Genomic DNA, 26,554 nt, shown 5'->3' with positions numbered 1-26,554 from the left:
TTAAAACCATTCCTTATGTTAATAATGCAAATTTAAATTATTAAAGCTGAAACAAAAATCACAATGCAATTTTATTTCACAGTACAAGTGGATTCATCTGAAAAATATACTTACTTTCAGGTTATAATGCACTCACATGGCTACAATATTTGGATGATATAATTCAAGTGTCACTGACCAGAAGAAAAAAATTTGAGCCCACCTGAGACTAGTGGCGCCTTAAAGACTAACAATATATTGTTCCCAAGGTGCCACCAGACTCCCTGTTGACTTTATAAATAGAACGTGTTAGCCAATTATCAAGCATAACAAGATTTCACATCTCTTTGCCTACCTTTTGGTTTCCTGTCCCTTTTGCTTAGATGAAAGGGATTCACCTCCATTAAGGATCTGTTCTAAGTTCTTCGTCTCCACTGAGCCATTTGGTTCTGAACTGGAGAGCCCAAGTAAAGACCTTACCCTCTGGGACCGTACATCCAGTATTGTGTCCGTATAACCTACTTCCTGAAGATACCTAGATTGGTTGTAAAAAGAGGAAAGGGGAGAAAAGCCATTTAATGAGAAAGTGAAAGGATCTAAGATTCGCTGCTGAAAAAGTTAAATTAATACTACAGTGACGGGGAAGACGTTCCCCACACTGACAGCTGCAGCCCTAGGGCAGCGCGCGGCAGGGAGGCAGCGGAGCGCCCAGGGGAAGCCGGCCGTTCGGCGGCCGGAGGGCAGAGTGAGCTCGCAGCCGAGCGGGGAACTGCAGCTGCGGACGCACCGCCCGCGGCGGGCACAAGGACCGCGGGGGGCACGAGTGGCGGCAGCACGGCGGGGGAGGACGTACCCGGCGCGCCTATTCAAAAGGGCGGCGGGAAGGGGAGAGAGAGCCAGGAGGGGACGGGAGCTGGCGGAGTTCTCTCCTTCCCCGCAGGCAGCCCCAGCGGAACAGCGGCCAGAAGGCTCCGGCCGGAGCAACCGAGGGCTGCGGACCCACCCCGGGACGGGAGACCCCGGTCCAGCGGCTCGGGGACTGTTGCCGGGAGTGGAGCCCAGTGACCAACGCACCCGCGGGCCGAAGGGAGCCGAGCGCGGGCGAGGACGTTCCGGCCCCGGCATCCCGTGAGTGCGGTCAGGGAACAAATTCTCAGGAGGCCGACAAACTGGTGGCCCGGCGGCGGATTGAAGGAGACAAGGACTGTGGGTGCGAGAGGTGACAGGAACGGCGACAGGAACGGCCTCACCACACTGGTGGAAAATGTGGGCACAATCACGGTAGGGTGACTCCCCCCCAAAAAAATTTGTTTTTGTTTTTATAAACCCAGGTGAGGGGGTTGAATTAGGAGCACGGTAGCAAGGCAAAATGGAGGTAGGGGAGCTGCTGAAATGGCTGGTCGAAAACCAGCAGCATAAGCAGCAGCAGCAGCAGACGACGCAGCTGCTGCAGCAACTTACCGATCTGCAACAGCTGGTGCGGGAGGTTCCAGAGCACCAGCAAAAGCAGCAGGAGTCGGGGACAGGAGGGCCTACGGCCCTGGGGGGGGCTATTGGAGCAGCCCTGGCGCTGCCATTGTGGCTCGTAAAAATGACGGCCGAGGACGACCCAGAGGCCTTCCTAGTTACGTTTGAGAGGGTGGCCACGGCCTCCCACTGGCCAGAGGAACAGTGGGCAACGTTGTTGGCACCCTATCTTACGGGCCATAAGGTGAAGGAGGCTATACTTGACCAAGCAGAAGTGACGCCCGAGACCTATAGGCAAAAATTTCGAGCCGAAAAGTACCGACCAGAGGAGCGCCCGCGGGCGGTGGTCCAGCGGCTAAAAGAGGCTGCCACCCGCTGGTTGGATCCCGAGCGGCGGACAGCCACCCAGGTGGTGGACATGATTGTCCTAGACCAGTTCTTGCAGATCCTACCACCCGAGGGACATACGTGGGTACAGCGACACCAGCCCATGACGCTTGGAGAAGCCGTGTAGATCATGGAGAACTACCTGGCCACAGAAGGGGACGGAGACAGCGGTCAAGGCGCCAAGACCCCGGGCCGGGGACCCGCGCCCACTGGGCGGGCACGCCCCACCAAAGGCCGTGGAGTAGGGGCGAGGGCCCCCCCATCCCCTGGGCACGCTGGGAGAGCGGAACCGGGCCAGGAGGCCCGGGGAGCCCAGAGGCGACGACACATGGAGGGGCTGGGGAACCACCATCCCGGCCAGCGGAAAGTGCAAAGCGGGGCACGTGCTTCGAGTGTGGCCAAGAAGGGCATTTCTGCCGGGAGTGCTCCTTCATGGACTGTTCGTTTGGGCGGGCAGCGGCCGCCGAGAAGGAACCTCCACGACCTAGGCCGGCCCGGATTACTATCCAGGTAAGCCTAGACGGAGAGGCGACCTGGGCCCTGGTGGACTCGGGCTGTAACCAAACCCTAGTGCGAGACGAGGGAATACCGAAGGTCAGGGACGGGGGTCCTCCCATGACAGTACAATGCATTCACGGGGAGACACTGTGGTACCCTACCCGGTGGGCGCATATCCGGGACGGGGCGTGCCAAGCCCGCTGCCGGGTGGCGGTGGCCCCGAGACTGGCTTTCCCCGTGATCCTGGGATGGGATTGGCCAGGTTTCTGGCGGGCAGTCCAGCGATGGGGCCAGGCCCACCGCACCCCAGGACTCCAGGAGCCGGAGCGGGCCAGCAGAAGCTCAGGCAGGGGAGGCCGCACCACGAGGAAATCCGGCGGGCGAGATGGGAGAAGGAGAGGACTTCCTGCGGGAGCAGCGAGAGGACAACTCCCTCACCCACGCATGGGAACGAGCCCGGTCGGAAGCACCCGACGGACCCCAGCCGGGAGAGAACCCTCAGTTCGAGGTAAGAGCGGACCGGCTGTATCGGGTGACCGCCCGGCCGGGGGAGAGGGGCGAGACCTGGTAGCTACTAGTCCCGGCGCGATTTAGGTGGCAGGTGCTAGACCTAGCCCATGCTAATCCGTGGGCCGGCCACTTAGGAATAGAAAAGACATCACAAAGGGTGCTGCAACGATTCTACTGGCCCGGGGTACATAAGGAGATCAAAGACTTCTGTACCTCCTGCCCAGAGTGCCAGCATGCTAGGAATAGGGGGGTGCCCAGAGCCCCTCTGGTACCCCTCCCAGTAGTGGACACCCCATTCGAGCGAGTGGCTTTGGACCTGGTGGGGCCGCTTGAGCGATCCAAAAGAGGTAACCAGTATATACTAGTCCTCATAGATTACGCGACCCGCTACCCAGAGGCAGTACCTCTGCGGAACACCAAGGCCCCAGGGCTGGCGGCGGAGTTGGTAAAGATTTTTGCCCGCGCCGGCATACCCCGTGAAATACTTACAGACCAAGGGACAAACGTGTCCGGGCGAGTCGTGGCCGAATTGTGCAAGTTGTTCCAGGTAAAAAAGCTTCGGACCTCTGTCTACCACCCCCAGATGGACGGGCTCAGGGAGCGTTTTAATAAGACGTTAAAAGCAATGCTGAAAAGGTTTGTGGGAGTAGATCCTTGGGAGTGGGATCTTTTCCTGCCCGCCCTGCTGTTCACGGTGCGGGAGGTGCAACAGGCTTCAACCGGCTTCTCGCCATTTGAACTTTTATACAGCAGACAGCCGAGAGGCATCCTAGACCTCCTGAAGGAGGGGTGGGAGGAGCAGGACACCCGCATGAAAGGAACAGTCCACTATATCCTCGAGCTGCGCAAAAGACCGAAAGTGGCTGGTGAGCTCGCACGCGACAATCTCCTGAGGGCACAAGCGAGGCAGGCACGATGGTACAACCAGGGGGCCCGAAGCCGGGTCTTCGTACCCAGGGACAGAGTGCTACTTCTCCTGCTGACGTCAGACTCCAAACTAATGGTGAAATGGCAGGGCCCCTACGAGGTACTGCGTCGGGTTGGACCCGTAGACTATGAGATACAGTTGATGGGCAAGCGCAAACACACTCAAATTTATCATGTCAACCTCTTAAAAAAGTGGAATGCGCGAGAAAGCATGCTGGTAACTACCCAGCCGACGGAACCCGAGTTGGGGCCATGGGGAGGAGACCTGAGCCCCCCTAAAGAGGAGATGTCCCTCGGGCCCACATTGACGAGCGTGCAGAAGGAAGAAATGCGGGCTCTCATCCGGGCATTCGCGGCAGTATTGTCGACACAGCCAGGGCGCACCACAGTGGCCTGCCACCACATTCAGACGGCACCAGGACAGAAAGTGCGGGAACCCCTCCGGCCCCTCCCCAGGAAGCTATGCGGGACGGTGCAGGAAGAGCTGCAGAAGATGCTACAGATGGGAGTAATCCAAAAGTCCAGGAGCGAATGGCGTAGCCCGATAGTCCTGGTGCCCATGAGGGATGGGACCCTATGGTTTTGCATAGACTTCTGGAAAGTCAACGCCCTTTCCAAATTTGATGCTTACCTGATGCCCCGAACGGAGGAGCTGCTGGAAAGGCTGTGGAAGGCCCGATACCTGACGACGCTAGACCTAACAAGGGGCTACTGGCAGATCCCCCTCACACCCGCGTCCCAAGAAAAGACCGCGTTCGCGACAACCTTTGGGCTTTACCACTTCCTCACCATGCCGTTCGGGTTAAACGGGGACGCGGCAACCTTCCAGCAGCTGATGGACCACCTCCTGGAAGAGCACCGGAGCTACGCTGCTGCATACATTGACGATGTGGTGATTTACAGTACATCATGGGAAGACCACCTGGGCCACATACGGGCAATTCTGAAGACTCTGGAGAACGCGCGGCTAACCGCGAACCCCAGCAAATGTACGTTTGGACAGAGCGAAGTGGCCTACTTAGGCTACGTCGTAGGGAATGGGCGACTAAAACCCCAAGTGGACAAGGTGAAGGCGGTGCGAGACCACCAGGTCCCAACAATGAAGAAGCAAGTCCGGCAATTCTTGGGCCTCGCCGGATACTACCGGCGGTTTATACCACACTTCGCCACGATAGCCGCCCCCCTGACGGACCTGACAAAGGGCGGGCTCCCCCAGAAAGTGGGCTGGTCTCCGCAATGTGAAAAGGCATTCCAGCAGCTGAAGCAGGCACTAACACGATCTCCAGTGCTCGCGCAACCAGACTTTACAAAGCCATTTCTGGTGCAAACCGATGCCTCTGGCGTGGGCCTGGGGGCGGTGCTGGCCCAGCAACAAGACGGTGCAGAAAAACCAATCCTGTACCTAAGCTGCAAGCTGCTGCCACGCGAGCAAGCGTATTCAACCATAGAAAGGGAGGCCCTGGCCATGCAGTGGGCGGTGGAGGCCCTCCGATATTACTTGCTGGGAAGCCCGTTCCAACTAATGACAGACCACGCGCCCCTGCAGTGGATGCATAACATGCGCAAGTCCAACCCGCGCATAATGAGGTGGTACCTATTTTTGCAGCAATACAAATACACGATTGTATACAAGGCAGGGCAAACTCACGCAAACGCGGACTTTTTGTCACGCTGCGTGGGCCTGGGAGCGGGGGAGGAGACTACGGAGGAACCAGGAGGGGAGGGGTGTGACGGGGAAAACTTTCCCCGCACTGACAGCCGCAGCCCTAGGGCAGCGCGCGGCAGGGAGGCAGCGGAGCACCCAGGGGAAGCTGGCCGTCCGGCGGTCGGAGGGCAGAGCAAGCTCGCAGACGAGCGGGGAACCGCGGCTGCGGATACGCCGCCCGTGGCAGGCACTAGCACCGCGGGGGGCACGAGCGGCGGCAGCGCGGCAGGGGAGGACGTACCCGGCGCGCCTATTCAAAAGGGTGGCGGGAAGGAGAGAGAGGGGGGAGAGAGCCAGGAGGGGACGGGAGCTGGCGGAGTTCTCTCCTTCCCCGCAGGCAGCCCCAGCAGAGCAGCGGCCAGAAGGCTCCGGCCGGAGCAACCGAGGGCCGCGGACCTGCCCCGGGACGGGAGACCCCGCCCCGGCAGCTTGGGGACTATTGCCGGGAGCGGAGCCCAACACACCCGAGGGCCGAAGGGGGCCGAGCGCGGGTGAGGACGTTCCGGCCCCGGCGTCCCGTGACTGCAGTCAGGGAACAAATTCTCGGGAGGCCGACAAACCAGTGGCCCGGCAGCAGACTGAAGGGGACAAGGACTGGGGGTGCGAAAGGAGAGGGGTGGCAGGAACGACCTCGCCACACTACTAACAGGAGAAGATGAAACCCTAAATGACTTTACCATTTAATTTATTGAAAAGATCCCTTCTATCCAAAATCTGTGTGTTCCATCTATGGTTTGCTTCTTGTTTCATTTCTCAGGGTTTAAAACAGTGACACTCTCACAACTATCTGTACCAGTGCCTCTTGAGGAAAAATGCAATCTACATCCTGAACCAATATTTGCCCATCTGGATTTCATAATAAGGCAATGTGAAAACATGTAAATAATTTTTAACATTCCAGAAGAAAAGCTGACTATAAATATACTCAACTATATTACTTACTGTCTTAATAATTGTCTGCCTTGTTTCCAGGTCAGTTGACTATTCTGAGGTACTGTAGGAACCTCTGTATCTTTGGTTTCCTCTGAAATGCAAGGAGGTACACATGAGGGTTGCTCATTTACTCTGTCAGTTTTCAAGACCACAGAGAAGAGTGAAGATTTCATTTAAACCTTTTTAGATCACACACACAATTTTTCTGGGAGATTAGTAATGTGGTCATCTGCCTAATAAGCCTAATCCTAGACCAGTGGTTCTGAAAGTACAGGCGGCAGCCTCAGGCTCCCCTCCCATCCCCTGAAGTGGGGAGCTCTTGCTGGAACTCCAGCCCCACATGCCCCTCCCTCCAACAAGGTTGGCTTCCCACTGCAGAGGGAAGAAGCATCTCCACACGCTGCAATTACCTGTTCCCCTGGCAGGGGAAATGACAGCGCAGGAAAGCGCTCACCTGAAGGTTTTGCCCCTGCTTCCATGTCTGTACTCATGGCCAGACTCCAAGCCCCAGCCCACTCCTGCACCCAATCTCTCAGCCAACCCTCCCGCACATGCATTAGAGCAACTGACCTGTTTGTGCTAATTAATTGGTTTATTATTCTTTGGCTTCTTAATAGTAGTGATGTAAAATCCTGTTTCATGGGTTAACCAGTTAAACATAATGTTTAACTGGTTAATCAATTGCGGGGGGGAGGGAGGGCGCCCGCTGGAGCAACCCCTGCTGACAGGGACAGGGACTGCTTAGAGCAACTCTTCCCGCATTGCACCTGGGCTGGACTCACCACTGACAGCAGCTGCTCTGGCCAGGCTGGCATGACCCTGCCTGTGGTGCACCAGGGCTGGGCCCACCACCAACAGCGGCTGCTCTGACTGGGCTGAAGCACCTCCCACTGTTAAGGGCTGCTCTGGCTATGCTGGAGCACTCCCTGCTTATTCTGTGCCAGGCTGGAGCAGCTCAGTGGGTGAGGAGCTGCTATAGCTCTTACCGGTTAAACATTCACCATCCCTACTAAATAGAGCTACACAGACCACTTAAGAAAAAGATTTAATATCCATTAACTTACTGTAATGGAACCGGTTACTAAAAACTTAACATTTTTTCAAGAAAACTATACATTTTTTAAAAATTAAATCACTAACTTTTTATTAATACCGTTTAAATAAATTCCATTATCTTGCATGTAGAAAAAACGCATGTCATGTCAAGAATACAATATTACTAGGGGGCTACACCCCCTGCTCACTACTCTCCCCAACCTTTTCTGTGTCCACAGAAGCCAGATTGTGACTTCCTGCTGCGGCATGGGTAGCAGGTGAAGGGGGCCGCCACCAGCTCTTCCTGTGGCCAGATAGGGGCTAGACTGCAGGGCCTTCCCCAGAATCAGGTCTAGGAACAGAACACTGTGGCCAAATGGGGGCTGGGCCGCGATTGGGGCCTTGTTTGGATAGGCTTCATTTTAAATAAAATAAAATAAAATACTATGTCCAACAAAAAAAAGTCAACATTGTCTTTCTTTATGGCAGAAGTGGGGAAACTTTTTTGGGTCAGGGGCCACAACCACAGAAAAATCAGTCGGGGATCACACAAGTGAGAGGAAAAATAAGCCCTCCAAAAACCCCCAGTTCTCACTGATGTGACCTTCAACTGAAACACCTCACTCCTCTGGTGCTCCAGCCCCAAGGTGGAGGGAGGGATGACTGAGGTGCAAGGCCTCAGGACAGATTTAGTGGGGTTCCAAGGTTAGTGGATTTTGTGGACCTCTCTACACTCCGGCGTGGGGCCAAAAAGGAGGGGGTTCAGTGTGCGGGACAGGACTGACAGTGAGTGAGATAGAGATGGAGATGCAGGATCTGGGGTGCAGGAAGCAGTGAGGTCTGGGTGGGAAGTAAAGTTCAGGAGCAGACTGGAAGTAGGATGCCTGGCCAGTGGGAGGGGGCAGGAGCGGGGGTGGGGGGGTAGGGTGTGTGGCCAGGAGAGAGGGTTCAGGTCAGGTTGGTGGTTGATAGGGTGTCTGGACAAGAGGGAGGTGCAGGAGTTCACCCATCTCCCCTTTCTCACCAACTTCCTCCGCAGTTGCATACCAACTTCCTCCGCAGTTTGTACACTCATCAACACCGCCATCCCCAGCTGCTATGCCCTACCAGCCTACTCCTGCACCCTCCACCTTGACCTCACATTCTATCACTAGCCTGCTTCTGCACCCTCCTTTCCGGCCAAATACCTTGACCCCAGCCTGCTCCTGCACCCTCCCTCCTAGCCAGACTCTGCACCCTCATTCCCTCCTGCATCTTACCTCCCACCCAGACCTCATACCCTGACCTCCACCTCCCGACAAGATCCTGCACCCCCATCCCTATCCCACTCACTGGTAGAGATGGGAGGAGGAGGAAGGGAGAGGCTGCACGACTCCCACCTCATCAGAGCACTGGGGAGAGGGGAGAAAGCTGCTGGCTAAGGGCAGAGACAGGATGCAGATAATGTGATGACATCACTCTGTTGTCCTGCAGGAATTTATTTATTTATTTTATAGGTACATACACAAAGAGACAAAGAGAGAAACAAATCCTGTTCCATTGCCTCGTCATGGTGTGGACCTGACCCTGGGCTCTCGAAGGCTATCCCAATGAAGCATAAAAGCTCTGGCAGGTTCTACCAAGCTGGAAACGTTTCGAGTATGGCCCTGGGAGCAGATGGTGGCCCTGTGTGTCCACCATCCGAGGACCAGCTTAGCAAAGTACGGAGAGGTTCATCACCAGAAGCTTGGCCACCAGGTGACCATTTGGCCATAGCAACTATGAACACTATGAATACAGCATGACCGTCTGTCCTGTGCAGCTCCTCCTCACTTCTGTAGTGATGGTAATGGAGTGATGGATATGGGGCCAGAGAATGCCAGGAATCTCACACTACTGAGACCGTCCATTTGTATTAATTTATATGTTGGCACACTTAATGTGCGATCTCTCTCAAGTCATAAGCAAGTCAATATATTGCTGGAAGAACTGAATCATATTCACACTGACGTATTTGCCATAACTGAAACCAGAAGTAAAAAGGAAGTCGTGGCAAAATGAAAGGATGGCGCTTTTTGCCAGTGCTTTTAAAGTGAACTATTTTATTCAGCAACGTAGTGGAGCCATTGTACCTGGGCTCCGTCACTCCTGAATCTCATGTTTTCTGGCAGCAGCCAAAGGAAAAGTCAGGGAGTTGGATTTATTGTGTGCCCAAAGGTGGCATGAAACATTATTTCATGGATAATTTTATCTCCTTGTTTCAGAGTGCTCACAATGAGCATAGGCAAACTGGTCACCATGAAAATAATTATAGCCTACACACCAAAGTCCTCTGCAGAAGATGAAGAAGTGGACAGGTTCTAAGAAGAACTTGATAGGATTCTTCAGACTAAAACATACACAGTGGTGCTTGATGACTTCAATGATAAGGTGGGTATAGGGGAAGATCGAGAAAACCCTGTGTCCCCTACAAATCCCAGAGCCCCCTCCCTGCCCCACATCCCCTTAGCACCTCCCCACATCTTCTTCAAATCCCAGAGCCTTCTCTCAGTATCCCACATCCTGATCACCCCCCCCCCATCCCTTCAACGCTTCTCCTTCCCATGTCCCCATATGCAAAACCCCCTGAACACCTAGAGCTCCCAGCACCCTCTATTGTCTTGACTGCTCCCACTCCAGCATTCCCTAGGTCCCCGCCTGGGCTCAGGAGCTCACCTCTTGTCTTGGGCAGAGACCCTGCATGTGCCTACCTGGGGCTCCTACTCGCGTGCGCCTACCTGCTCTCGCTTTTGTGGCCCTGTAGTCTGTGCCATGAGCCCCAGGCCCTGTGTGCGGCTGCACCAGGCAGGGGCTCTGGGGACAGCCCATGCCTGGGGCTTGTTGTGAGCTCATGACCGGGGCAACTTTCCCAGCACCCCATACTTGGAGCGATGGATCCCACAAGCACAAAGCTACACGGCAAGGGCCTGCTGGAGAAGGGGGAAGCCATGCGGCTTCTGCCTCCCTGGACTACCGGGGGGGGGGGGGGGGGGTTGAGAGAGAGAGAGAGAGAGAGAGAGAGAGAGTTAACAGATGTTCTATTATACTAGCCTATTAACTGTGGAGTAAAGAACCAAGAAGAATTCAGATCTATGACTTCTGATTTTGCTAGATTTGAATGTCTTTTAAAGAAATGTTAAAAAATAAACTTGAATGACTTAACTTGGACCACATTACAAGCAAGAGCAGAAATGTCCGACAATGTGGCCATACTAAAAAAGAGAAAGATACTGTCTACCCTGATGCTTAAAGATTCATTACCTTGAAGACTTGGTGATAACTGAATTTCCAGAGAGCAGCACAGAGGAAGACCAAACTTTATAACTTAAGTAACAAGGAGTCCAGTGGCACTTTAAGGTTAATAAATATATTAGAGTGTTAGAGCAGTGTTTCTCAGCCTTTTTTTTTATATATAAAATATCTCCTGTTTTTTTTTAAAAATTGTAAGTACCCCCTACTCAGAGGCAATTCTTGATTTAGTCCTGAGTGGAGCACAGGATCAGATCCAGGAGATAACCGTTACAGGACCGCTTGGGAACAGTGACCATAATATAATAACATTTAACTTTCCTGTGGTGGGAAGAACACCTCAGCAGTCCAGCACTCTCACATTTAATTTCAAAAAGGGGAACTACACAAAAATAAGGAGGTTAGTTAAACAGAAATTAAAAGGCACAGTGACTGGAGCCAAATCCCTGCAAGTTGCATGGAAACTTTTTAAACACACCATAATACAGGCCCAACTTAAATGTATACCCCAAATTAAAAAACATCGCAAGAGACCTAAAAAAGAGTCATTGTGGCTTAACCACCATGTAAAAGAAGCAGTGAGGGACAAAAAGGCATCTTTTAAGAAGTGGAAGTCCAATCCTAGTGAGATAAATAGAAAGGAACATAAACACTGTCAAATCAAGTGTAAAAATGTAATAAGAAAAGCAAAAAAAGATTTTGAGGAACAGCTAGCCAAAAACGCAAAAAGAAATAGCAAAATGTTTTTTAAGTACATTAGAAGCAGGAAGCCTGCTAAAAAACCAGTGGATCCCCTAGATGATCAAGATATAAAAGGAGCAATCAAGGACGATAAAGCCATTATGGAGAAACTAAATGGTTTCTTTGCTTCAGTCTTCACGGCTGAGGACGTTAGGGAGATTCCCAAATCTGCACTGTCTTTTGTGGGTGATGAATCTGAGAAACTGTCCCGGATTGAAGTGTCATTAGAGGAGGTTTTGGAACAAATAGAAAAACTTAATGTTAATAAATCTCCGGGACCGAGAGCATTCGTCCAAGGGTTCTAAAAGAACTCAAATGGGAAATTGCTGAACTATTATCTGTGGTTTGTAACCTATCCTTTAAATCAGCTTCCGTACCTAATGACTGGAAGGTAGCTAACGTGACACCAATATTTAAAAAGGGCTCTAGAGGCGATCCTGGCAATTACAGACCAGTAAGTCTAACTTCAGTACCGGGCAAATTAGTCGACACAATAGTAAAGAATAAAATTGTGAGGCACGTAGAAGAACATAATTTGTTGGACAAAAGTCAACATGGTTTCTGCAAAGGGAAATTATGTCTTACTAATCTATTAAAGTTCTTTGAAGGGGTTAACAAACATGCAGATAAGGGGGATCCAGTAGATATCGTATACTTAGATTTTCAGAAAGCCTTTGACAAGGTCCCTCACCAAAGGCTTCTGTGTAAATTACATTGCCATGGGATAAGAGGGAAGGTCCTTTCATGGACTGAGAACTGGTTAAAAGACAGGAAACAAAGGGCAGGAATAAATGGTAAATTTTCAGAATGGAGAGGGGTAACTAGTGGTGTCCCCCAAGGGTCAGTCCTGGGACCAATCCTGTTCAACTTATTCATAAATGATCTGGAGAAAGGGGTAAGAAGTGAGGTGGTAAAGTTTGCGGATGATACTAAACTGTTTGGGATAGTCAAGACAGAAGCAAACTGTGAGGGAATCCAAAAGGATCTCATCAAACTGAGTGATTGGGCAACAAAATGGCGAATGAAATTTAATGTGGATAAGTGTAAAGTAATGCACGTCGGGAAAAATAACCCCAACTATACGTACAGTATGATGGGGGCTAATCTGGCTATGACAAATCAGGAAAGAGATCTTGGAGTTATCGTGGGTAGTTCTCTGAAAACTTCCACACAGCGTGCAGCAGCGGTCAAAAAGGCAAATAGGATGCTAGAAATTATTAAGAGATAGAAAATAAGACACAGAATATCTTACTGCCCCTGTATAAAACTAAGGTACGCCCACATCTTGAATACTGTGTACAGATGTGGTCTCCTCACCTCAAAAAAGATATTTTGGCCTTAGAAAGGGTTCATAAAAGGGCAACTAAAATGATTAGGGGTTTGGAACAGGTCCCATATGAAGAGAAGTTAAAGCGACCGGGACTTTTCAGTTTAGAAAAGAGGAGATTGAGGGGGGATATGATAGAGGTATATAAAATCATGAGTGGTGTGGAGAGGGCGGATAAAGAAAAATTATTTATTAGTTCTCATAATAGAAGAACTAGAGGACACCAAATGGGTAGCAGGTTTAAAACTAATAAAAAAAAGTTCCTCTTCACACAGCGTGTAGTCAACCTGTGGAACTCCTTGGCAGAGGAGGCTGTGAAGGCTAGGACTATAACAGAGTTTAAAGGGAAGCTAGATAATTTCATGGAGGTTAGGTCCATAAAAGGCTATTAGCCAGGGGATAGAAATGGTGCCCCTGGCCTCTGTTTGTCAGAGGCTGGCGAAGGATGGCAGGAGACAAATCGCTTGATCATTGTCTTCAGTCCACCCTCTCTGGGGCACCTGGTGCTGGCCACTGTCGGCAGACAGGCTACTGGGCTAGATGGACCTTTGGTCTGGCCCAGTATGGCTGTTCTTATGTTCAGTACCTACAGTTTTCAGACACACAAATTTCTTTTCTACCATTACAACATATTTGTTTAAACAACTTAATTAAAGCCAGGCGAGCAATGAAATATTTGGGTATAAAAAGAACAAAAATAATAAAGCGCTGTAAAACTTAAAACAAAAGTTCAGTTTTCTCCAAATTTCAGTTGTGTTGACGTACCCTCCAGACTTCTCTTAAGTACCCCTAACGGTACTCGTACCACTGGTTGAGAAACATTGTATTAGAGCATAAGCTTTTGTGAGCTATAACTGACTTCCTCAGATACTGAAGAGAAAAAGAAAAATGGGAGGGGGGGGGGGGAGAACAGAGTTGGGAACGTGACATCAGTGCTAATTAAATCAGAATGAATGTGTTTAATCTCCAATAGTGGTGAGAAGACGCGAGTATCTGAACGGGAAATTACCTATTGTAATGAGAGAATCACTCCAGGTGCTGATTTAGATCTTGGTTCAGGCTGTCAAATTTGCATACAAATTCCAGCTCAGCAGTTTCACTCTGCAGTCTGTTCTTGAAGTTTTTCTGTCTGGGAATGGCAACTTGCACATCCAAAACTGCACATCTAGAGAGGTCAAAGTGCTCACCATCTGGCTTTTGGAAGTTGCCATTCTTAATATCTGATTGTGTCCATTTATTCTTTTGCATGGAGACAGTCTGGTTTGTCCAATGTACGTGCCAGAGGGGCATTGTTGGCACATGATGGTATATATTACATTAATAGATGTACACATCAATGAGCCTTTGATGGTACTGCTGATGTGATTAGGTCCTATGATGGTATCATGAGGGTAGATGTGTGGACAGACTTGGCAACAGGGTTTATTGCAGGGATTAGTTCCTGGATTAGTGTTTCTGTTGTGGGGTGTCAAGTTGGTGGAGAGTATTTGCCTCAGGTTGGGGGGCTGCCTGTGAACAAAGACTGGTCTGCCTCCCAAGGTCTGTGAGAGTGAGGGATAGTCATCTATGAAAGACTGTAGATCCTTGATGATGTGTAGGAAAGGTATTAGCTGGGGGCTATAGTCATGGCTAGCAGCATTCTGTTGCTTTCTTTGTTGGTGCAGTAGGTGACTTATGACTGAGTATTCGCCAGTGTTACCATTGTTAGATACAAACCATGCCATTCTGATTTAAATCAGCACTGATGTCTCATTCCCATCTCTGTATCTTGAAATTCACAACATCCCAAAGAACTGAATTTCAAGGAGGAGCCAGCCATTCAATAAAAGTCATCCTTAATTCTTAAATAGCCAAATTTAATCAAGGGAAAAATCTTCCTCAGTTTCAGATCTATAAGGGGCAGAATTGGGGAAATGTTAAATGATAATCAACATATTGCCTGTATTGTGATGTCTACTCTACTCCATGTGCCAATATGGGCACAGAGATTTACATCAGGGCATTTCCTCTTGAGTTGACAACTCCTGTCCATTTTAAAAAAATACGTCCAAAATTATGACTTGTCCCAGGACAAAGCAAAAAAGTTGGTTATATATTTTATTATACAATAATAGAGAACAAAAATGGTAATTATATGAATTGTAATGTATAATTTTCTACATATATAATATTTATTCCATTGTTCAATTTTCTCCCTAGTTGTCTCCAACAAAGTTTATCCTGCCAAATAAGTAAAACAGTGTAATATGCCAATAGACACTAAGATTCTTGACGGTCTGGTGGTAGAAATAAGATACCAGCCCCTTCCCCACACCCGCAAAAAAAACAGTTAAATCGCTACCTCCTTCATCATCTACTAAAGCCTCATTCAACGTTTGGATCGTTTGGAAAGAGAGGCAGAGAACTAAAATAAAAAAGGCTCAAATAAGCCACTTGTCAAACACCAGGTTATTCACTAATATAGTTTTCTGGAACCAACCATATGTTCTCAAAGATTTAACTTTTATCAATAACTGCACACATTATGATGATTTGGAGTTGCATAAACAACACATCTAAAAAAGCAGATAGCAAAATAATTAAAATAAACATGAAATTTACAAAAAAAAAATTACCTGATTCAAAAGTTGGCATTTTCAAATCACCTTGGTTCAGTTCTGTGCCATATTTCAATTTATGATATTTTGCCCTGAACAATTAAGCATAAGTGTTTTAAGAAATCAGAATATAAAAAAGACATTTCCTAAACTCAAACACTTTTTACTACTATCATGTTAACAAAAAGACAGAGAATGTATATGTCAATACTTTTGCATGAATAACTGAAGAAGTCATTGAATCACAAACTCAAGCATTCCCAAGAGGACACTTTGATGTTCCTTTTCTCAATACCACAATATACACCAAATTGTTATTAATAAAGAAATTGCATTTGAGAACCTATTTGTTATTTATGAAGGATTTTATTTTGTATCAGTGGATAAAAAAACTCTTCAAGCTGTTCAGTCCAGACAGGATAAATAAAATCAAGGATTTATTTTTTTAAATGTAAACTTAAATTTTTTTTTAAATAGCATATTTAAAAAAATCTTAAATTATGAAAATATTTAATAAGTCTGAATTTACAATACTCTATAAAATAACTTAAAAATTAAACAAAGATAATATACAATAGCACATTTCCTAAGTTTTAAAGAAAGTGAAACCACTGAACTGGTGGATATCATTAAGCACCTAGAACCAGTTTTCAAGAGCAGTTGCCACTACCTTCGCTTCAGTTTATTCAATTAGTTCAGTTTAATGACTAGTTCATTCAAAATTAAGAAACTGATTAACATTGAAAAAGCAACACAGTTTTATCCTTTTCCAATCTTTGGATAAAAACTGCGCATGAGGAAATTTAGTATTCAAATCTTTAAGGACATGGTGACTCGAACAACCAGTTCATCAGACTACTAGTTACATACAGGCAGTCCTCGGGTTACGTACAAGATAGGGACTATAGGTTTGTTCTTAAGTTGAATGTGTATGTAAGTCGGAACTGGCTCCAGGTTCAGCCGCTGCTGCTGAAACTGACCAGGGGCTGACTACAGGAAGCTGGAGGCAGAATTGCTCTGCCCCCAGCTTCCTGGAATCAGCCACTGATCAGTTTCAACAGCGGCTGAATCTCGAGCCTGGGACAGAACAGCTGGGCTGCCAGGTAGGTCCCTGCAGGACCAACACGGCAGCACCCCAGCTGCTCTACCCCAGGGTCCACAACAATAGCCTGGTCTGCTGGGGGGGGGGGGGGGGGTGCACTAGCTGCACCGCCTCCCCCAGCAAACCAGGGACACGGGGAGCAAAGTCGCAGCGGCGGCGGGGTGCCGCGCCTCCCCAGCTTTGCTCCAGGTGTCCCTAGTCTGCTGGAGACGGTCCCCAGCAGACATGGGGCACCCGGAGCAGCTTTTCTTGCCCCGGAGGCCGAGGTGGCGGGACCGCTGCACTCTGGGCGGTCCCGCTGCCTGCAAGCTCCGGGGCGAGAAAGCTCCGTTCGTAAGTGCGGATCCGACATAAGTCAGATCCGCCATAAGTCGGATCCGCGTAACTCAGGGACTGCCTGTATAGTATTTCCTTTGTTAAACTGATTTGTGAAAAATGCAAAATGTGTTTTGGCAAGCTTTCGTCTTATGCATCATCTAACAAACAAATGCACCACCATTTTCTAATCTAATGTTTTACTTTTTTATTACAACCTTGATAAATGTAAGTTAAACTATAAAACTAAACACCACGAAATTTAGCTTTTTAATTGTTACCAAGTAGGGATGTAAAATCTCATTTAATTGGGTTAACCGATTAAGCATATTATTTAACCGGTTAACAAATTAAAAGGGAGGGTGGGTGGAGCATCCCGGCTGAAGCAGCCCCTACCTGTGAGGTACAGGGCCCACCAAAGATAGGGGCTACTCCAGCCCGGCCAGAGCAGCCTCTGTCTGCGGCGGGCCCCATGTGGCTAGAGCAACCCACTGTCTGTGGCTCCAGACCCCCTACCCCACCAGTTAACCTTAACTAGTAAGCCTCACCTGTAATCTGAGTTTTTAATGGTCCTTTTGAAAAAAATCTCTTAAACCTCACTCATTAAGGGTAAGGCTTACCAGTTAACCAGTTAAACCAGTCATACTCCTATTACCAACTAATGAAAATCATTAAAAAGTACAAATGCAAAACAAGACTGATTTAAATCAAAGCAACTTAATTTAAATTTCTCTTCTGTGTATCCAATTACATGAATAAAGAATTTTTCCTTCAAATCTGTCATTTTCCTAACTAAAGAATTCTACTACCCTAAAGAAATTTCACACATTTGAGTCGCCTTGACCATCTATCACTCCTGCTTCACCACCTCTATTGCATAATAATCTGCCAAATTCATATAGAAAAATTTACAAGAACGGATACATCCCTTCCATCATTCTCCCCTCCTTTTCTCCTAACATTGACACAAAAGGTTTCACACCTGTTCTCCAACTCTAACCTCTTCACCTGCCCAAGTGACCTCAACACATCTCCTAAACTTCCTTATCTTCATTATTACCTCCTCCCTTTAAGGTTCTCCTTAACTTTACACTCTCTAATATCTTCCCATTGCAATACAAGCATACACGCCAATCTCGTCCTGCTTGCCTCTCCCACTGTCCATCTCAAACACTGATGTGCCACCTTCAATACCGCCTGGAAGTACATTTCCTCCAATTCCATCCCATAACATGAAAAAATCCAAAGTCCCTACTGAGCATATGTCAATTGTGATTTTTCAGGGTTCATCTACACATATTATTCCAGAATAGTTATTCTGCTTTAAATTAATATCCTATATCAGTGTTTCTGAAAGTGTTCTGCGGAATCACTTTGAAAAAACACATTAACTGGCCTGCTCTGATTTGTTTATTTACTGGCACCGCAGCCATGGAGCCTCACAGCTCCCATTTGCTCCGTTTTGCTCTTTGCAGTCAAGTGGAGCAGTGGGAAGCCATGGCCCGGCCCACGTCGCTTCCTGCGACTCTCCTTGGCTGTGGAACTGGTAAATAAACAAACCGGGGTGGCCAGTTAATGTGTTTCTCAAAGTGATTCCACTGAACTCTTTCAGAAACACTGTCCTACATTAATCAGATAAAACTGCCATGTAGACAAGTCCTACAGAGGCTTATAATTCCACTGAATTGGTCTAGTAGTTATATTTTCTTGTGTTATAAAAGGTAAATGGGGCAATATTCTTTGCGTTTAATATCTATCCACACAGGATATTATACCAACATATCTTCATACATCAGAAGTATTCAACTTTGAAAACATTATTTTACCTCTATTGTGGCAGCCGCAGAAGTACAAATTCTATTTCTGTAGGTCAGTGAAATAGCCAGTTTAAGAAAAAAATGGCATTCAGTACTAGGGATCTTTTCAAAAGGATATTTAAAAATTCAGATTATTTCTCAGACCATTTTTCAGTTTAGATTGGGGTGAGCAAAAGGCTGCCAAGCAGGCCGAATCCAACCCACGGCCATGTCGGAACCCTTATGCAGAGTAAGGATGTAAAGGACTAGTCGACTATCTGATAAACAAAAGCTTATCAGATAGTCCAGTTGACTAGTCGATCCCCTCCCCCTACATTGCTGCCTCTGTCAGATAGAGGAAGCAAAGGGGGAGGAGAAGAGCGGGTATTTCAAAGCAAGAGCGCTGCACAGAGCCCATACCCGGGCTCCGTCCAGTGCTGCTGATTTGAAATGCTGTGGCTGTGTTTCAAAGTAGCGCCATAAGAAACTGACCCCGGGCTCCATGAGGCACTGCCCCTCTGAAATGCACAAAAGCCACCGCTCCATTTCTCCGGAACCCAGGATCATCTTGGGAGTCCCAAGCTGATCCCAGGCTCCATGTGGCATTTCAAAGCAGCAGCACTGCATGGAGCCCAGGTCAGAAGGGGACTCCGAGACTCCATGAGGGCGCTTCTGCTTTGAAATGTGCAAGAGCCCCTGCTAGGGACTCTTGTATATTTCAAAGCTGGCACGCTGCATGCAGCCCAGAGTCAGCGGGACTTCCCACTGGCCCCGGGCTGCACACAGAATTCTTGTACATTTCAAAGGAGGAATGCGTCAGTGCCGATCAACTAGTTGAGTCATCAATGGAAATTCCATTGTCTCCTTGGCTAGTAAATTACTTGCTATTTAACATCCTTAATGAAGTGATCGGTTCATATTTTAGAAAGCCAGAGCCTGTCTCCGGCACCCTGCCCTTGCCTTCCCCAACCTCTGCCTCCCCTCCACATACCCAAACCCTCTGCCTCCTCCTGCACCCAAATACTCCCTCCCAGATCTGGCACCCCAACACACTGCCCCAGATCACAGTCCCCTCCTACCCTAGATCACATCCCAAAATCCTGCATCCCAGTCCTCTGCCCTAGATCATAACTGCCTCCTTCACCCAAACTCACTCTCAGACCCCACTCTCCCTCCTAGACCCCAGTCCCATCCCGCAAACTCCTTTCTGCACCCAGCCTCCATCCCATAACCCGGAATTCCTCCATTAATATCCTGGCAGAGTGTGGCCCTTGACCACTTTCCAAAATCCTGGAATGGCTCCCGGTCAAAAATGATTGCTCATCACTGGTTTAGACCAAACTGATGGCAAAAAAGTGAAGAGTTCCTTTAATTTACTAAAGTTCCCTGAAGTTTCCCAATGTCCTTTCCCTGTCCATTTAAACACTGGACCTAGTGTTTAAATGTAAAGAAATTAGCCTCTGTTTTGTAACATTTCTTTCAGCACAGATGAAAGTTTAATGAACATGCACACATACCTTTCTTGTTTTAATGCATATTCTAACATTTTTATTCTTCTTACTAAATCTTTCTTCAAGTTTTCTTGACCTTTTCTTTCTCCTTGTAAAAAAGCTATCCGAGCCTACAAACACAAAAAGAGCAGATTTTGCTTTATTCAATTTACCCGCAGCACTGATAAACATATTCTAATTCACTGAATAACAGAAGTTTGTTTTGGTAATATTTAGTTTCAATCCTTGTAGCTGAAAGCATTAGTGTCAAATATTTGCTTCCTGTAGGTTACGCAGACCCTTAATCTATAAAAACTATGAATCTAGTTAGTTTTTCATAAACCTCCAGACTTCCAAATACCTACTCTATATTTTAGAGAGTTTGTCTGTCTATTTGGTCAAGAGCTCCTCCTAAATGGTAAGAGCTAAGACCACTGAATTTGGTATACAGCTTCTTCTGATCATAACTTAAAGCCAAGTCAGGACTTGATTTGTGCCAGGAGAACAGAATGTCCCTGGAATTGGATTGCTTCAGTGGTCCTTGCTCTTACTGTTTAGGAGTTACTGATCAGACAGAGACCAACCTCTAAAATATACAGTAGACTAAATAGAAAACTAAGAATACATTCATGAAGTAGACAGAAAAAAATGCAAAAAAAGTGATGTTGTGAAGACCAGGACTTTAACAAGGTTCAAAAAAGAGCTGGCTGGCAGGATTCATGGAGGTTGGGTCTACCAATGGCTGTTAGCCAGGAAGGGTGGGAGTGGTGTTTCTAGCCTCTGTTAGTCCAGAAATGGATGACAGGAGATGGATTGTGTGATGATTATCTCGTGTTCCGTCCCTCTGGGGAATCTGGCATTGGCCGCTGTTGGCAAACAGGTGTTGGGCTAGATGGACCTTTGGTCTAGCCCAATATGGCCATTCTTATGTAGTTTCAAAAAAATAATGGTACATATGGTACATTTTAAAAACTTAAATTACATGTAATAAAACTTAATTGAGTTATAGACCCAAGCAAGGCCAGGTAAATCTGCTAGTTGATTCATATTTGCCACATGTTCAGAAAGCTTTTTTTTCCCCATGGGGAGAGGTATTAAACACAAACATAGCATTAAAAATATCCCAAAAAGAATGAATACACATATTTTAAATATATTCTTAGAAATACTATTTGCCACTAGACAAAGAGATTTCTAACTTACAGTAACTGATGTTCTTTGATACATGTTGTCTACATGTCTTCCATTCACGGGTTTTGATTCTCCCCTAACACCAGAGAATGAAGCTTTTTTTCTACTTGGAACCACCCCGTTGGTCCACACATACCCACTCAATGTTTTCATACTACCCAACTCAAGGCATATAAGAGTAAGACAAATGAAACAGTTCCTTAGCCAGCTGAAATCTTCTAGGAACTCCTAATAGAGGGGAAAGTGGTTGGGTTGTTGCACGCACACACACACACGCATGCATACACCTCGAAGAATGGTAAGTAACCTCCTTTTCTTCATTGAGTTATGTGTCTTCTACTCTTAGAAACAGGAAAACAGTTAACAGATGAAGGTGGGCAGTACATCAAGTACTTCAAGTACTTCTCTACAAAGGCTGCATCTCCTACAATTATCTGACCAACTGCATAAGGTTTTGTTAACGTGCGCTGGACTGGAAACCTATGGCTCATAAGCCAAATATTGCTTACTAGGGAGCTCTTTTGGAGCTCCAGCTCATCCCCCAACCCCAGCTTCTCCTACAGCAGCACTACAGCCTTACAGCCCCCCACAAGATTGGAACACCACCACCAGCTTCCAGCAGGGGGGCAGGGGAGGAAGTTCCAAGCCTCCCCACTAGATCCGGCGTGTGGGGAAGAACTGGAGGCAGAAGTGGCTCTGCATGCTGCCAGTTTCCTTTTGCAGGCTGGGAGACCAGCCTCCTAGGACACACTTCCTGGAGGCTTCCCCTTTGCTCCCACTGGCCAGAATCCAGCAAATGGGAGCAGTGGAAGGTCGTGTTACATGGTGCCTGCAATGTGGCGCAAGAGCAAATACGTAGCCCATCCACTCCCTCATGCCCAGACCCTGTACTCCCAACCCCTTCACTCACCCCCCGCCAAGACCACACACCCCAGCCTGCTCCTGCTCCCTCCCCTTGGCCAGACACCCTGCCCCCAAGACCACTCCTGCTCCCTCCTCCTAGCCAGATACCCTGCACCCAACCTGCACCTGTACTTTCCCTTGCTCCTGCCCCCTCCCCACTGGCCAGACAGCCTACCCCCAGCCCACTCTTACCTCCTCGCCCCGGTCAGACACCTACTTGCACTCTGATCCTGCATCCTCCGCCTTTGCCACATACTGTATGTCCAGCCTGCTCCTGCACCCTCCACCTTGGCAACACACCCTACTCCCAGACTGCTCTTGTACTTTGCCCCTTAGCTCCCTCCTGCATCCAACCTCCTGCCCAGATCCTGCATCCCCATCCCTATCCCACTCACTGACAGTCCTGTCCTGCATACTTGAACCTCCTGCCCTGAGCCCCTCTTACCAACACATCCCCAAACTCATGCACCCCACGTTCCCAGACCCCTGCACTATCACTTATGCACCCCCTCACACCAACCCTGTGCCTTGAGTCCATCATACACCTGAACTCCTTGCCCTGAGCCCCTCATATCTCCACATCCCCAAATTCCTGCAACCCCACATCCTCAGCCCCCCTACACACACCAACCCTGAGCCCACCATACACCTGAACCCCCTACCATGAACCCCTCATATCCCCACATCCTCAGCCCCCTACCATAACACTCCTGCACTCCCACACACCCCAGCCTTGTGCCCTGAGTCCATCATACACCCAAACCCCCTTCCCTGAGCCCCTCATACATCCTAAACCAGACTCCTGCACCCCCACATCTCTAGCCCCTGGCCATAAGATTGACAGAAGGCAGCCTGAATGCATGCATGAAGCTGAATTTGACCAGTTAGGATTCAAACTTAAAAGAAATGTGTGAAAAATGCAGCAGCATAAGTCCCATTAAATAAAATTGGTGAGTACAATGTTTCATTCATGCTATTATTAATCATGTAAATTATCAATAATATTAAGTTGTATACTTTCAGTCATGCAAATGGGCATTCTTATACAGCTCTTTGTTGACCACTTGTTCTCAATTTTGATGTAGTTTGGCTCTTTGTCTTGAAAAGGCTGCTGACCCTTTTGCTAGAAGCTATGAGATTCCAGACAAGCTGATCAACACAGTATTTTTTAAGATAGGATACAGGCCTAAATGACTAGTATCAGAAAAAGGTACAAGTTATCATCACTTCTTTTTCAATTCTCAATACATTTGGCGATGAAACAGGAAACAAAAGGCATAATGAATGGTGTAAATGGATTAGCAGAGATGAGAAGTAATCTTGACTTTGCCAGTGACATTGCTTTACCAAACTTAAAAAACAATGGTCTGGTAGCACTTTATAGACTGTAGGCTGACCCTGCCATGATAAATAGTTATTATGTAAAATAGGTTGATGATGTTTGAGGGTGTTTTGGACTGTTTGGGTAAATATCAAAATGGAGTTGATACGGACAAAATGGAGTTTGCAAAGACATGTGACTTTGGGAAGGGGAGGGGTCATTCCTATGGAGCGGTAAAAAAGAACCAGTACAAACTGGATTTTCCTGCCTTTTTGTGGACTGAGGGCAAACCACCTCAGAAGTTTCCCGCCCAAAAGTTTATATAAGCTCAGACGCAGGCCAGGAAGGGTGCTGTACACCCGATACAGTGTTCGCGTGGATACTGAGAGACCTGATCCAGAAGCAGACCAGTCTGGAGAGCGGAAGAGGAATCCCATCTATCACCTTCCATCCTCCAAACACCACGCGCACCTGCCATCTTCTCCAGAGTTCTTTATCATCTGCGAGAGACTCCCTGGTGTACCTCCCTGAGAGCTCTCAACCAGCCTAAGGGTTGCAGGTCCTGAGCAACGCTCTCTGGATCCTGTCACTCCAGTTCAAGAAGAGCAAGTAGCCATCTGTAATTGGGGTACAACTTACCTTTACGTTCGCGCTGTCTGTGGTTATATAGAGGGGTTTTACTGTTCATTGTCACAGTTTTGTTGATGGTTATTAGTTTGCGCCAGGCTTCTTCTGCCATTCTTCCCTATTTTTGTACACAATCCCTAGTACAGTTCCTTCTTGTTTTCACTCTTTAATCGGAGTCTGTTATTCTTTTCCCATTGTCTTTCTTACGGGCCTAATTCGCAGGTGATAGACCCTGAAGGAGGGAGCGGATCTGTTTTTCTTTTGACTGGGGCTTTTACCAGCAGGCCATATTTGAATGTTATCCAAGCCCCAGGGGTAAAAGACTAACAAAACATATAGATGGTATCATAAGCACAGCCCACTTCTTCAGATGACTGGAATTTTGTGTTTAGGATGTGCAGACCCAAAATAAATAGAGGAGAAGGGATGCAGGGGAAGGGAAACAAGGAGCAGAGAGTATTAAAATATCAAAGGGAAAAACAAGTAGACAAAACTGCAATCTATAAGCCTCTGAAAGCCCTCCAAAGCCCAAGACTGAGGGATCATTTTCCAAGATACTTTGTAGATTATGGATAACGCGATTAAAGTTGTGAACTGTAGGTAATGACAAGTGGAACTCTGTTGTTTTCTCTTTTGGGTCTGTCTTGAAGTAGTTCATCTCTCGGTACTTTTTTGTCCCTGTCCATGTGTTTTTGCACTTCCCCAGGCCTGGTCTAAAGGTAAGGTAACACAAAACTCAGACACAACTATAGTCAGGAAACACAGAGGAGATCTTAATGAAACCTTATCCCCATGAAAAATCTTCAAGGAAAGACATATCAACACATTAATTCCACCATGAGCAGAAATACTTGGTGCTCTGTTTTTATGGATAGACGACTAAATAGGTAGCTAACAGCTCAAACAGGCTGCAAGCCGAGTAGGCCTCCCGGAGGGGTTCCTCGCTCTCCAGGTCAGTGGGCGGCCAGTCCACCCCACTGCAGAGCCACTTAAAATAGTCCCCAAGTCAACAGTCCCACAACCCGGCCTGTTCAGGACAGAGCAAGAGGCAAATAGTTCAACTCCCGGCCTTGCTTCAGGTCCGGGCCAGAGGTAAAGAGTTCAATACTGTTTTACCAGTTTCAAAGTCCTGGCCCTGGGGCTGGACAGGCAGTAAACAGAGGCAGTTCAAGAGGCCCTGGCCCTCGGTCAAGGCAGGCCACACACACACAGTTCCAAGTTCGGGAGCCCAGGCCAACAAATACACAATGTAACAGTTTAGGGCGTCCGGGCCCTAGGTCAGGGTGGGGCAACAAACCTACAGTTATAGGTCCCAGAGCCCAGGCCTTGTTTCAGGTGGGCAACAAATAAACAGGTTAGCCCTGGCCCTAGGTCACGGTGGGCAACAAATAATCAACCCCAGGTTCAGTATGTTTGGGACTTGTCTCAGGCAGGGGCAATAAGCTCTTAATAAAGAGGGCCCTGACCCTGGTTCAGGGTGGGCCAACAAGTAACAGTTTAGCAGTCACAGTTGAAACAGTAATTTATAGGGCCCAGACTTGGTTCAGACAGGGCAACAAAGCAATCTCGACAGGCTAGCAGTTCAGAGAGCCCTGGTCCTAGGGCAGGGCGGGGCAACAAACAAACACAGTTCAGTTAAGGGGGAAAGTCAGGCCCTGATTCAAGGCGAGGCAACAAACACACACAGGTTTGGCGTCTCCTTATTCAGGAGGGTGGCAGGCAGTTCGCCTGCCACAGGGGTGAGGTGGAGACTGCCACATACTAAGTGGTGGGGAGGGGCGCATGCCAACCCACTACACTAAGCCCTGGACCAGGATGCTACAGAGCAGCTGCTGCTGGCTCAGCGGGGGCTCCAGCCCACAACACGCTGGCCTAGGGCCTTTACCAGCCCATGCTATCTCCTGGGCCACTTCCTGTCTCCCCCTCTGCGGGTACCCGGGCCTCCAGCAGGTTACTCAGGGAGTCAAGGTTGGTGTTGTCCCTCAGGGGGCTCGGTGGGATGACCCAGGCCTCAGCGGCTTGCAGGTCCCAGTGCTCTGCCTGGTAAGCTGACCAAAACAGGCAGGGTTGCTTGGGCTGGTCCTCGGGGTCAGGTAGGGCCTCAAGGTCCAGTACATTCTCAAGGTCAGGTAGGGCCTCGGTAGGGCCTCCGGGCCAACTGCCCACGGAGGCCCAGGCCAAGGCTCAGTCTCCCCAGCCAGGAGAACTAAGCCAGCTTATGGTTCCTCAGGGTCAGAAAGTAGGTCCGCTGGAGGTTCCAGACGGGCTTCTGTCTCCCAAGCAGGCAGTTCCAAGCAAGCCTCTGTGTCAGAGGCAATGGGAATCCCAAGCCAGTTCTCAGCCTCTCTGGCAGGGAGCTCTAGACAGGCCTCTGTCTCCCACAGAGGCTGGGCCCAGAGTGAGCTCACAGGCTGTCTTTTTATAGCCCTAGCTACA

General features: G+C 48.3%; 1 protein-coding gene across 4 annotated transcripts in view; it reads right to left on the bottom strand.

Annotated features, from left to right (window-relative positions):
* STRN3 (striatin 3) overlaps positions 1 to 26,554 on the bottom strand; it is a 125,634-nt gene that overhangs the window by 73,401 nt on the left and 25,679 nt on the right. For all 4 annotated transcript variants that reach the window (XM_006116372.4, XM_075926978.1, XM_075926979.1 and 1 more), the window contains exons 2-5: positions 20,104 to 20,207; positions 15,392 to 15,465; positions 6,416 to 6,497; positions 335 to 514 (exon numbers count right to left, since the gene is read on the bottom strand). In XM_006116372.4, coding sequence (XP_006116434.4) covers positions 335 to 514; positions 6,416 to 6,497; positions 15,392 to 15,465; positions 20,104 to 20,207 — 440 coding nt within the window. The remainder of the gene's footprint in view (positions 1 to 334; positions 515 to 6,415; positions 6,498 to 15,391; positions 15,466 to 20,103; positions 20,208 to 26,554) is intronic.

This window comes from Pelodiscus sinensis, chromosome 4 (genome assembly GCF_049634645.1).
Source record: "Pelodiscus sinensis isolate JC-2024 chromosome 4, ASM4963464v1, whole genome shotgun sequence".
Taxonomy (NCBI): Eukaryota; Metazoa; Chordata; order Testudines; family Trionychidae; genus Pelodiscus; species Pelodiscus sinensis.
This window is presented reverse-complemented; position numbering and strand designations above follow the sequence as displayed.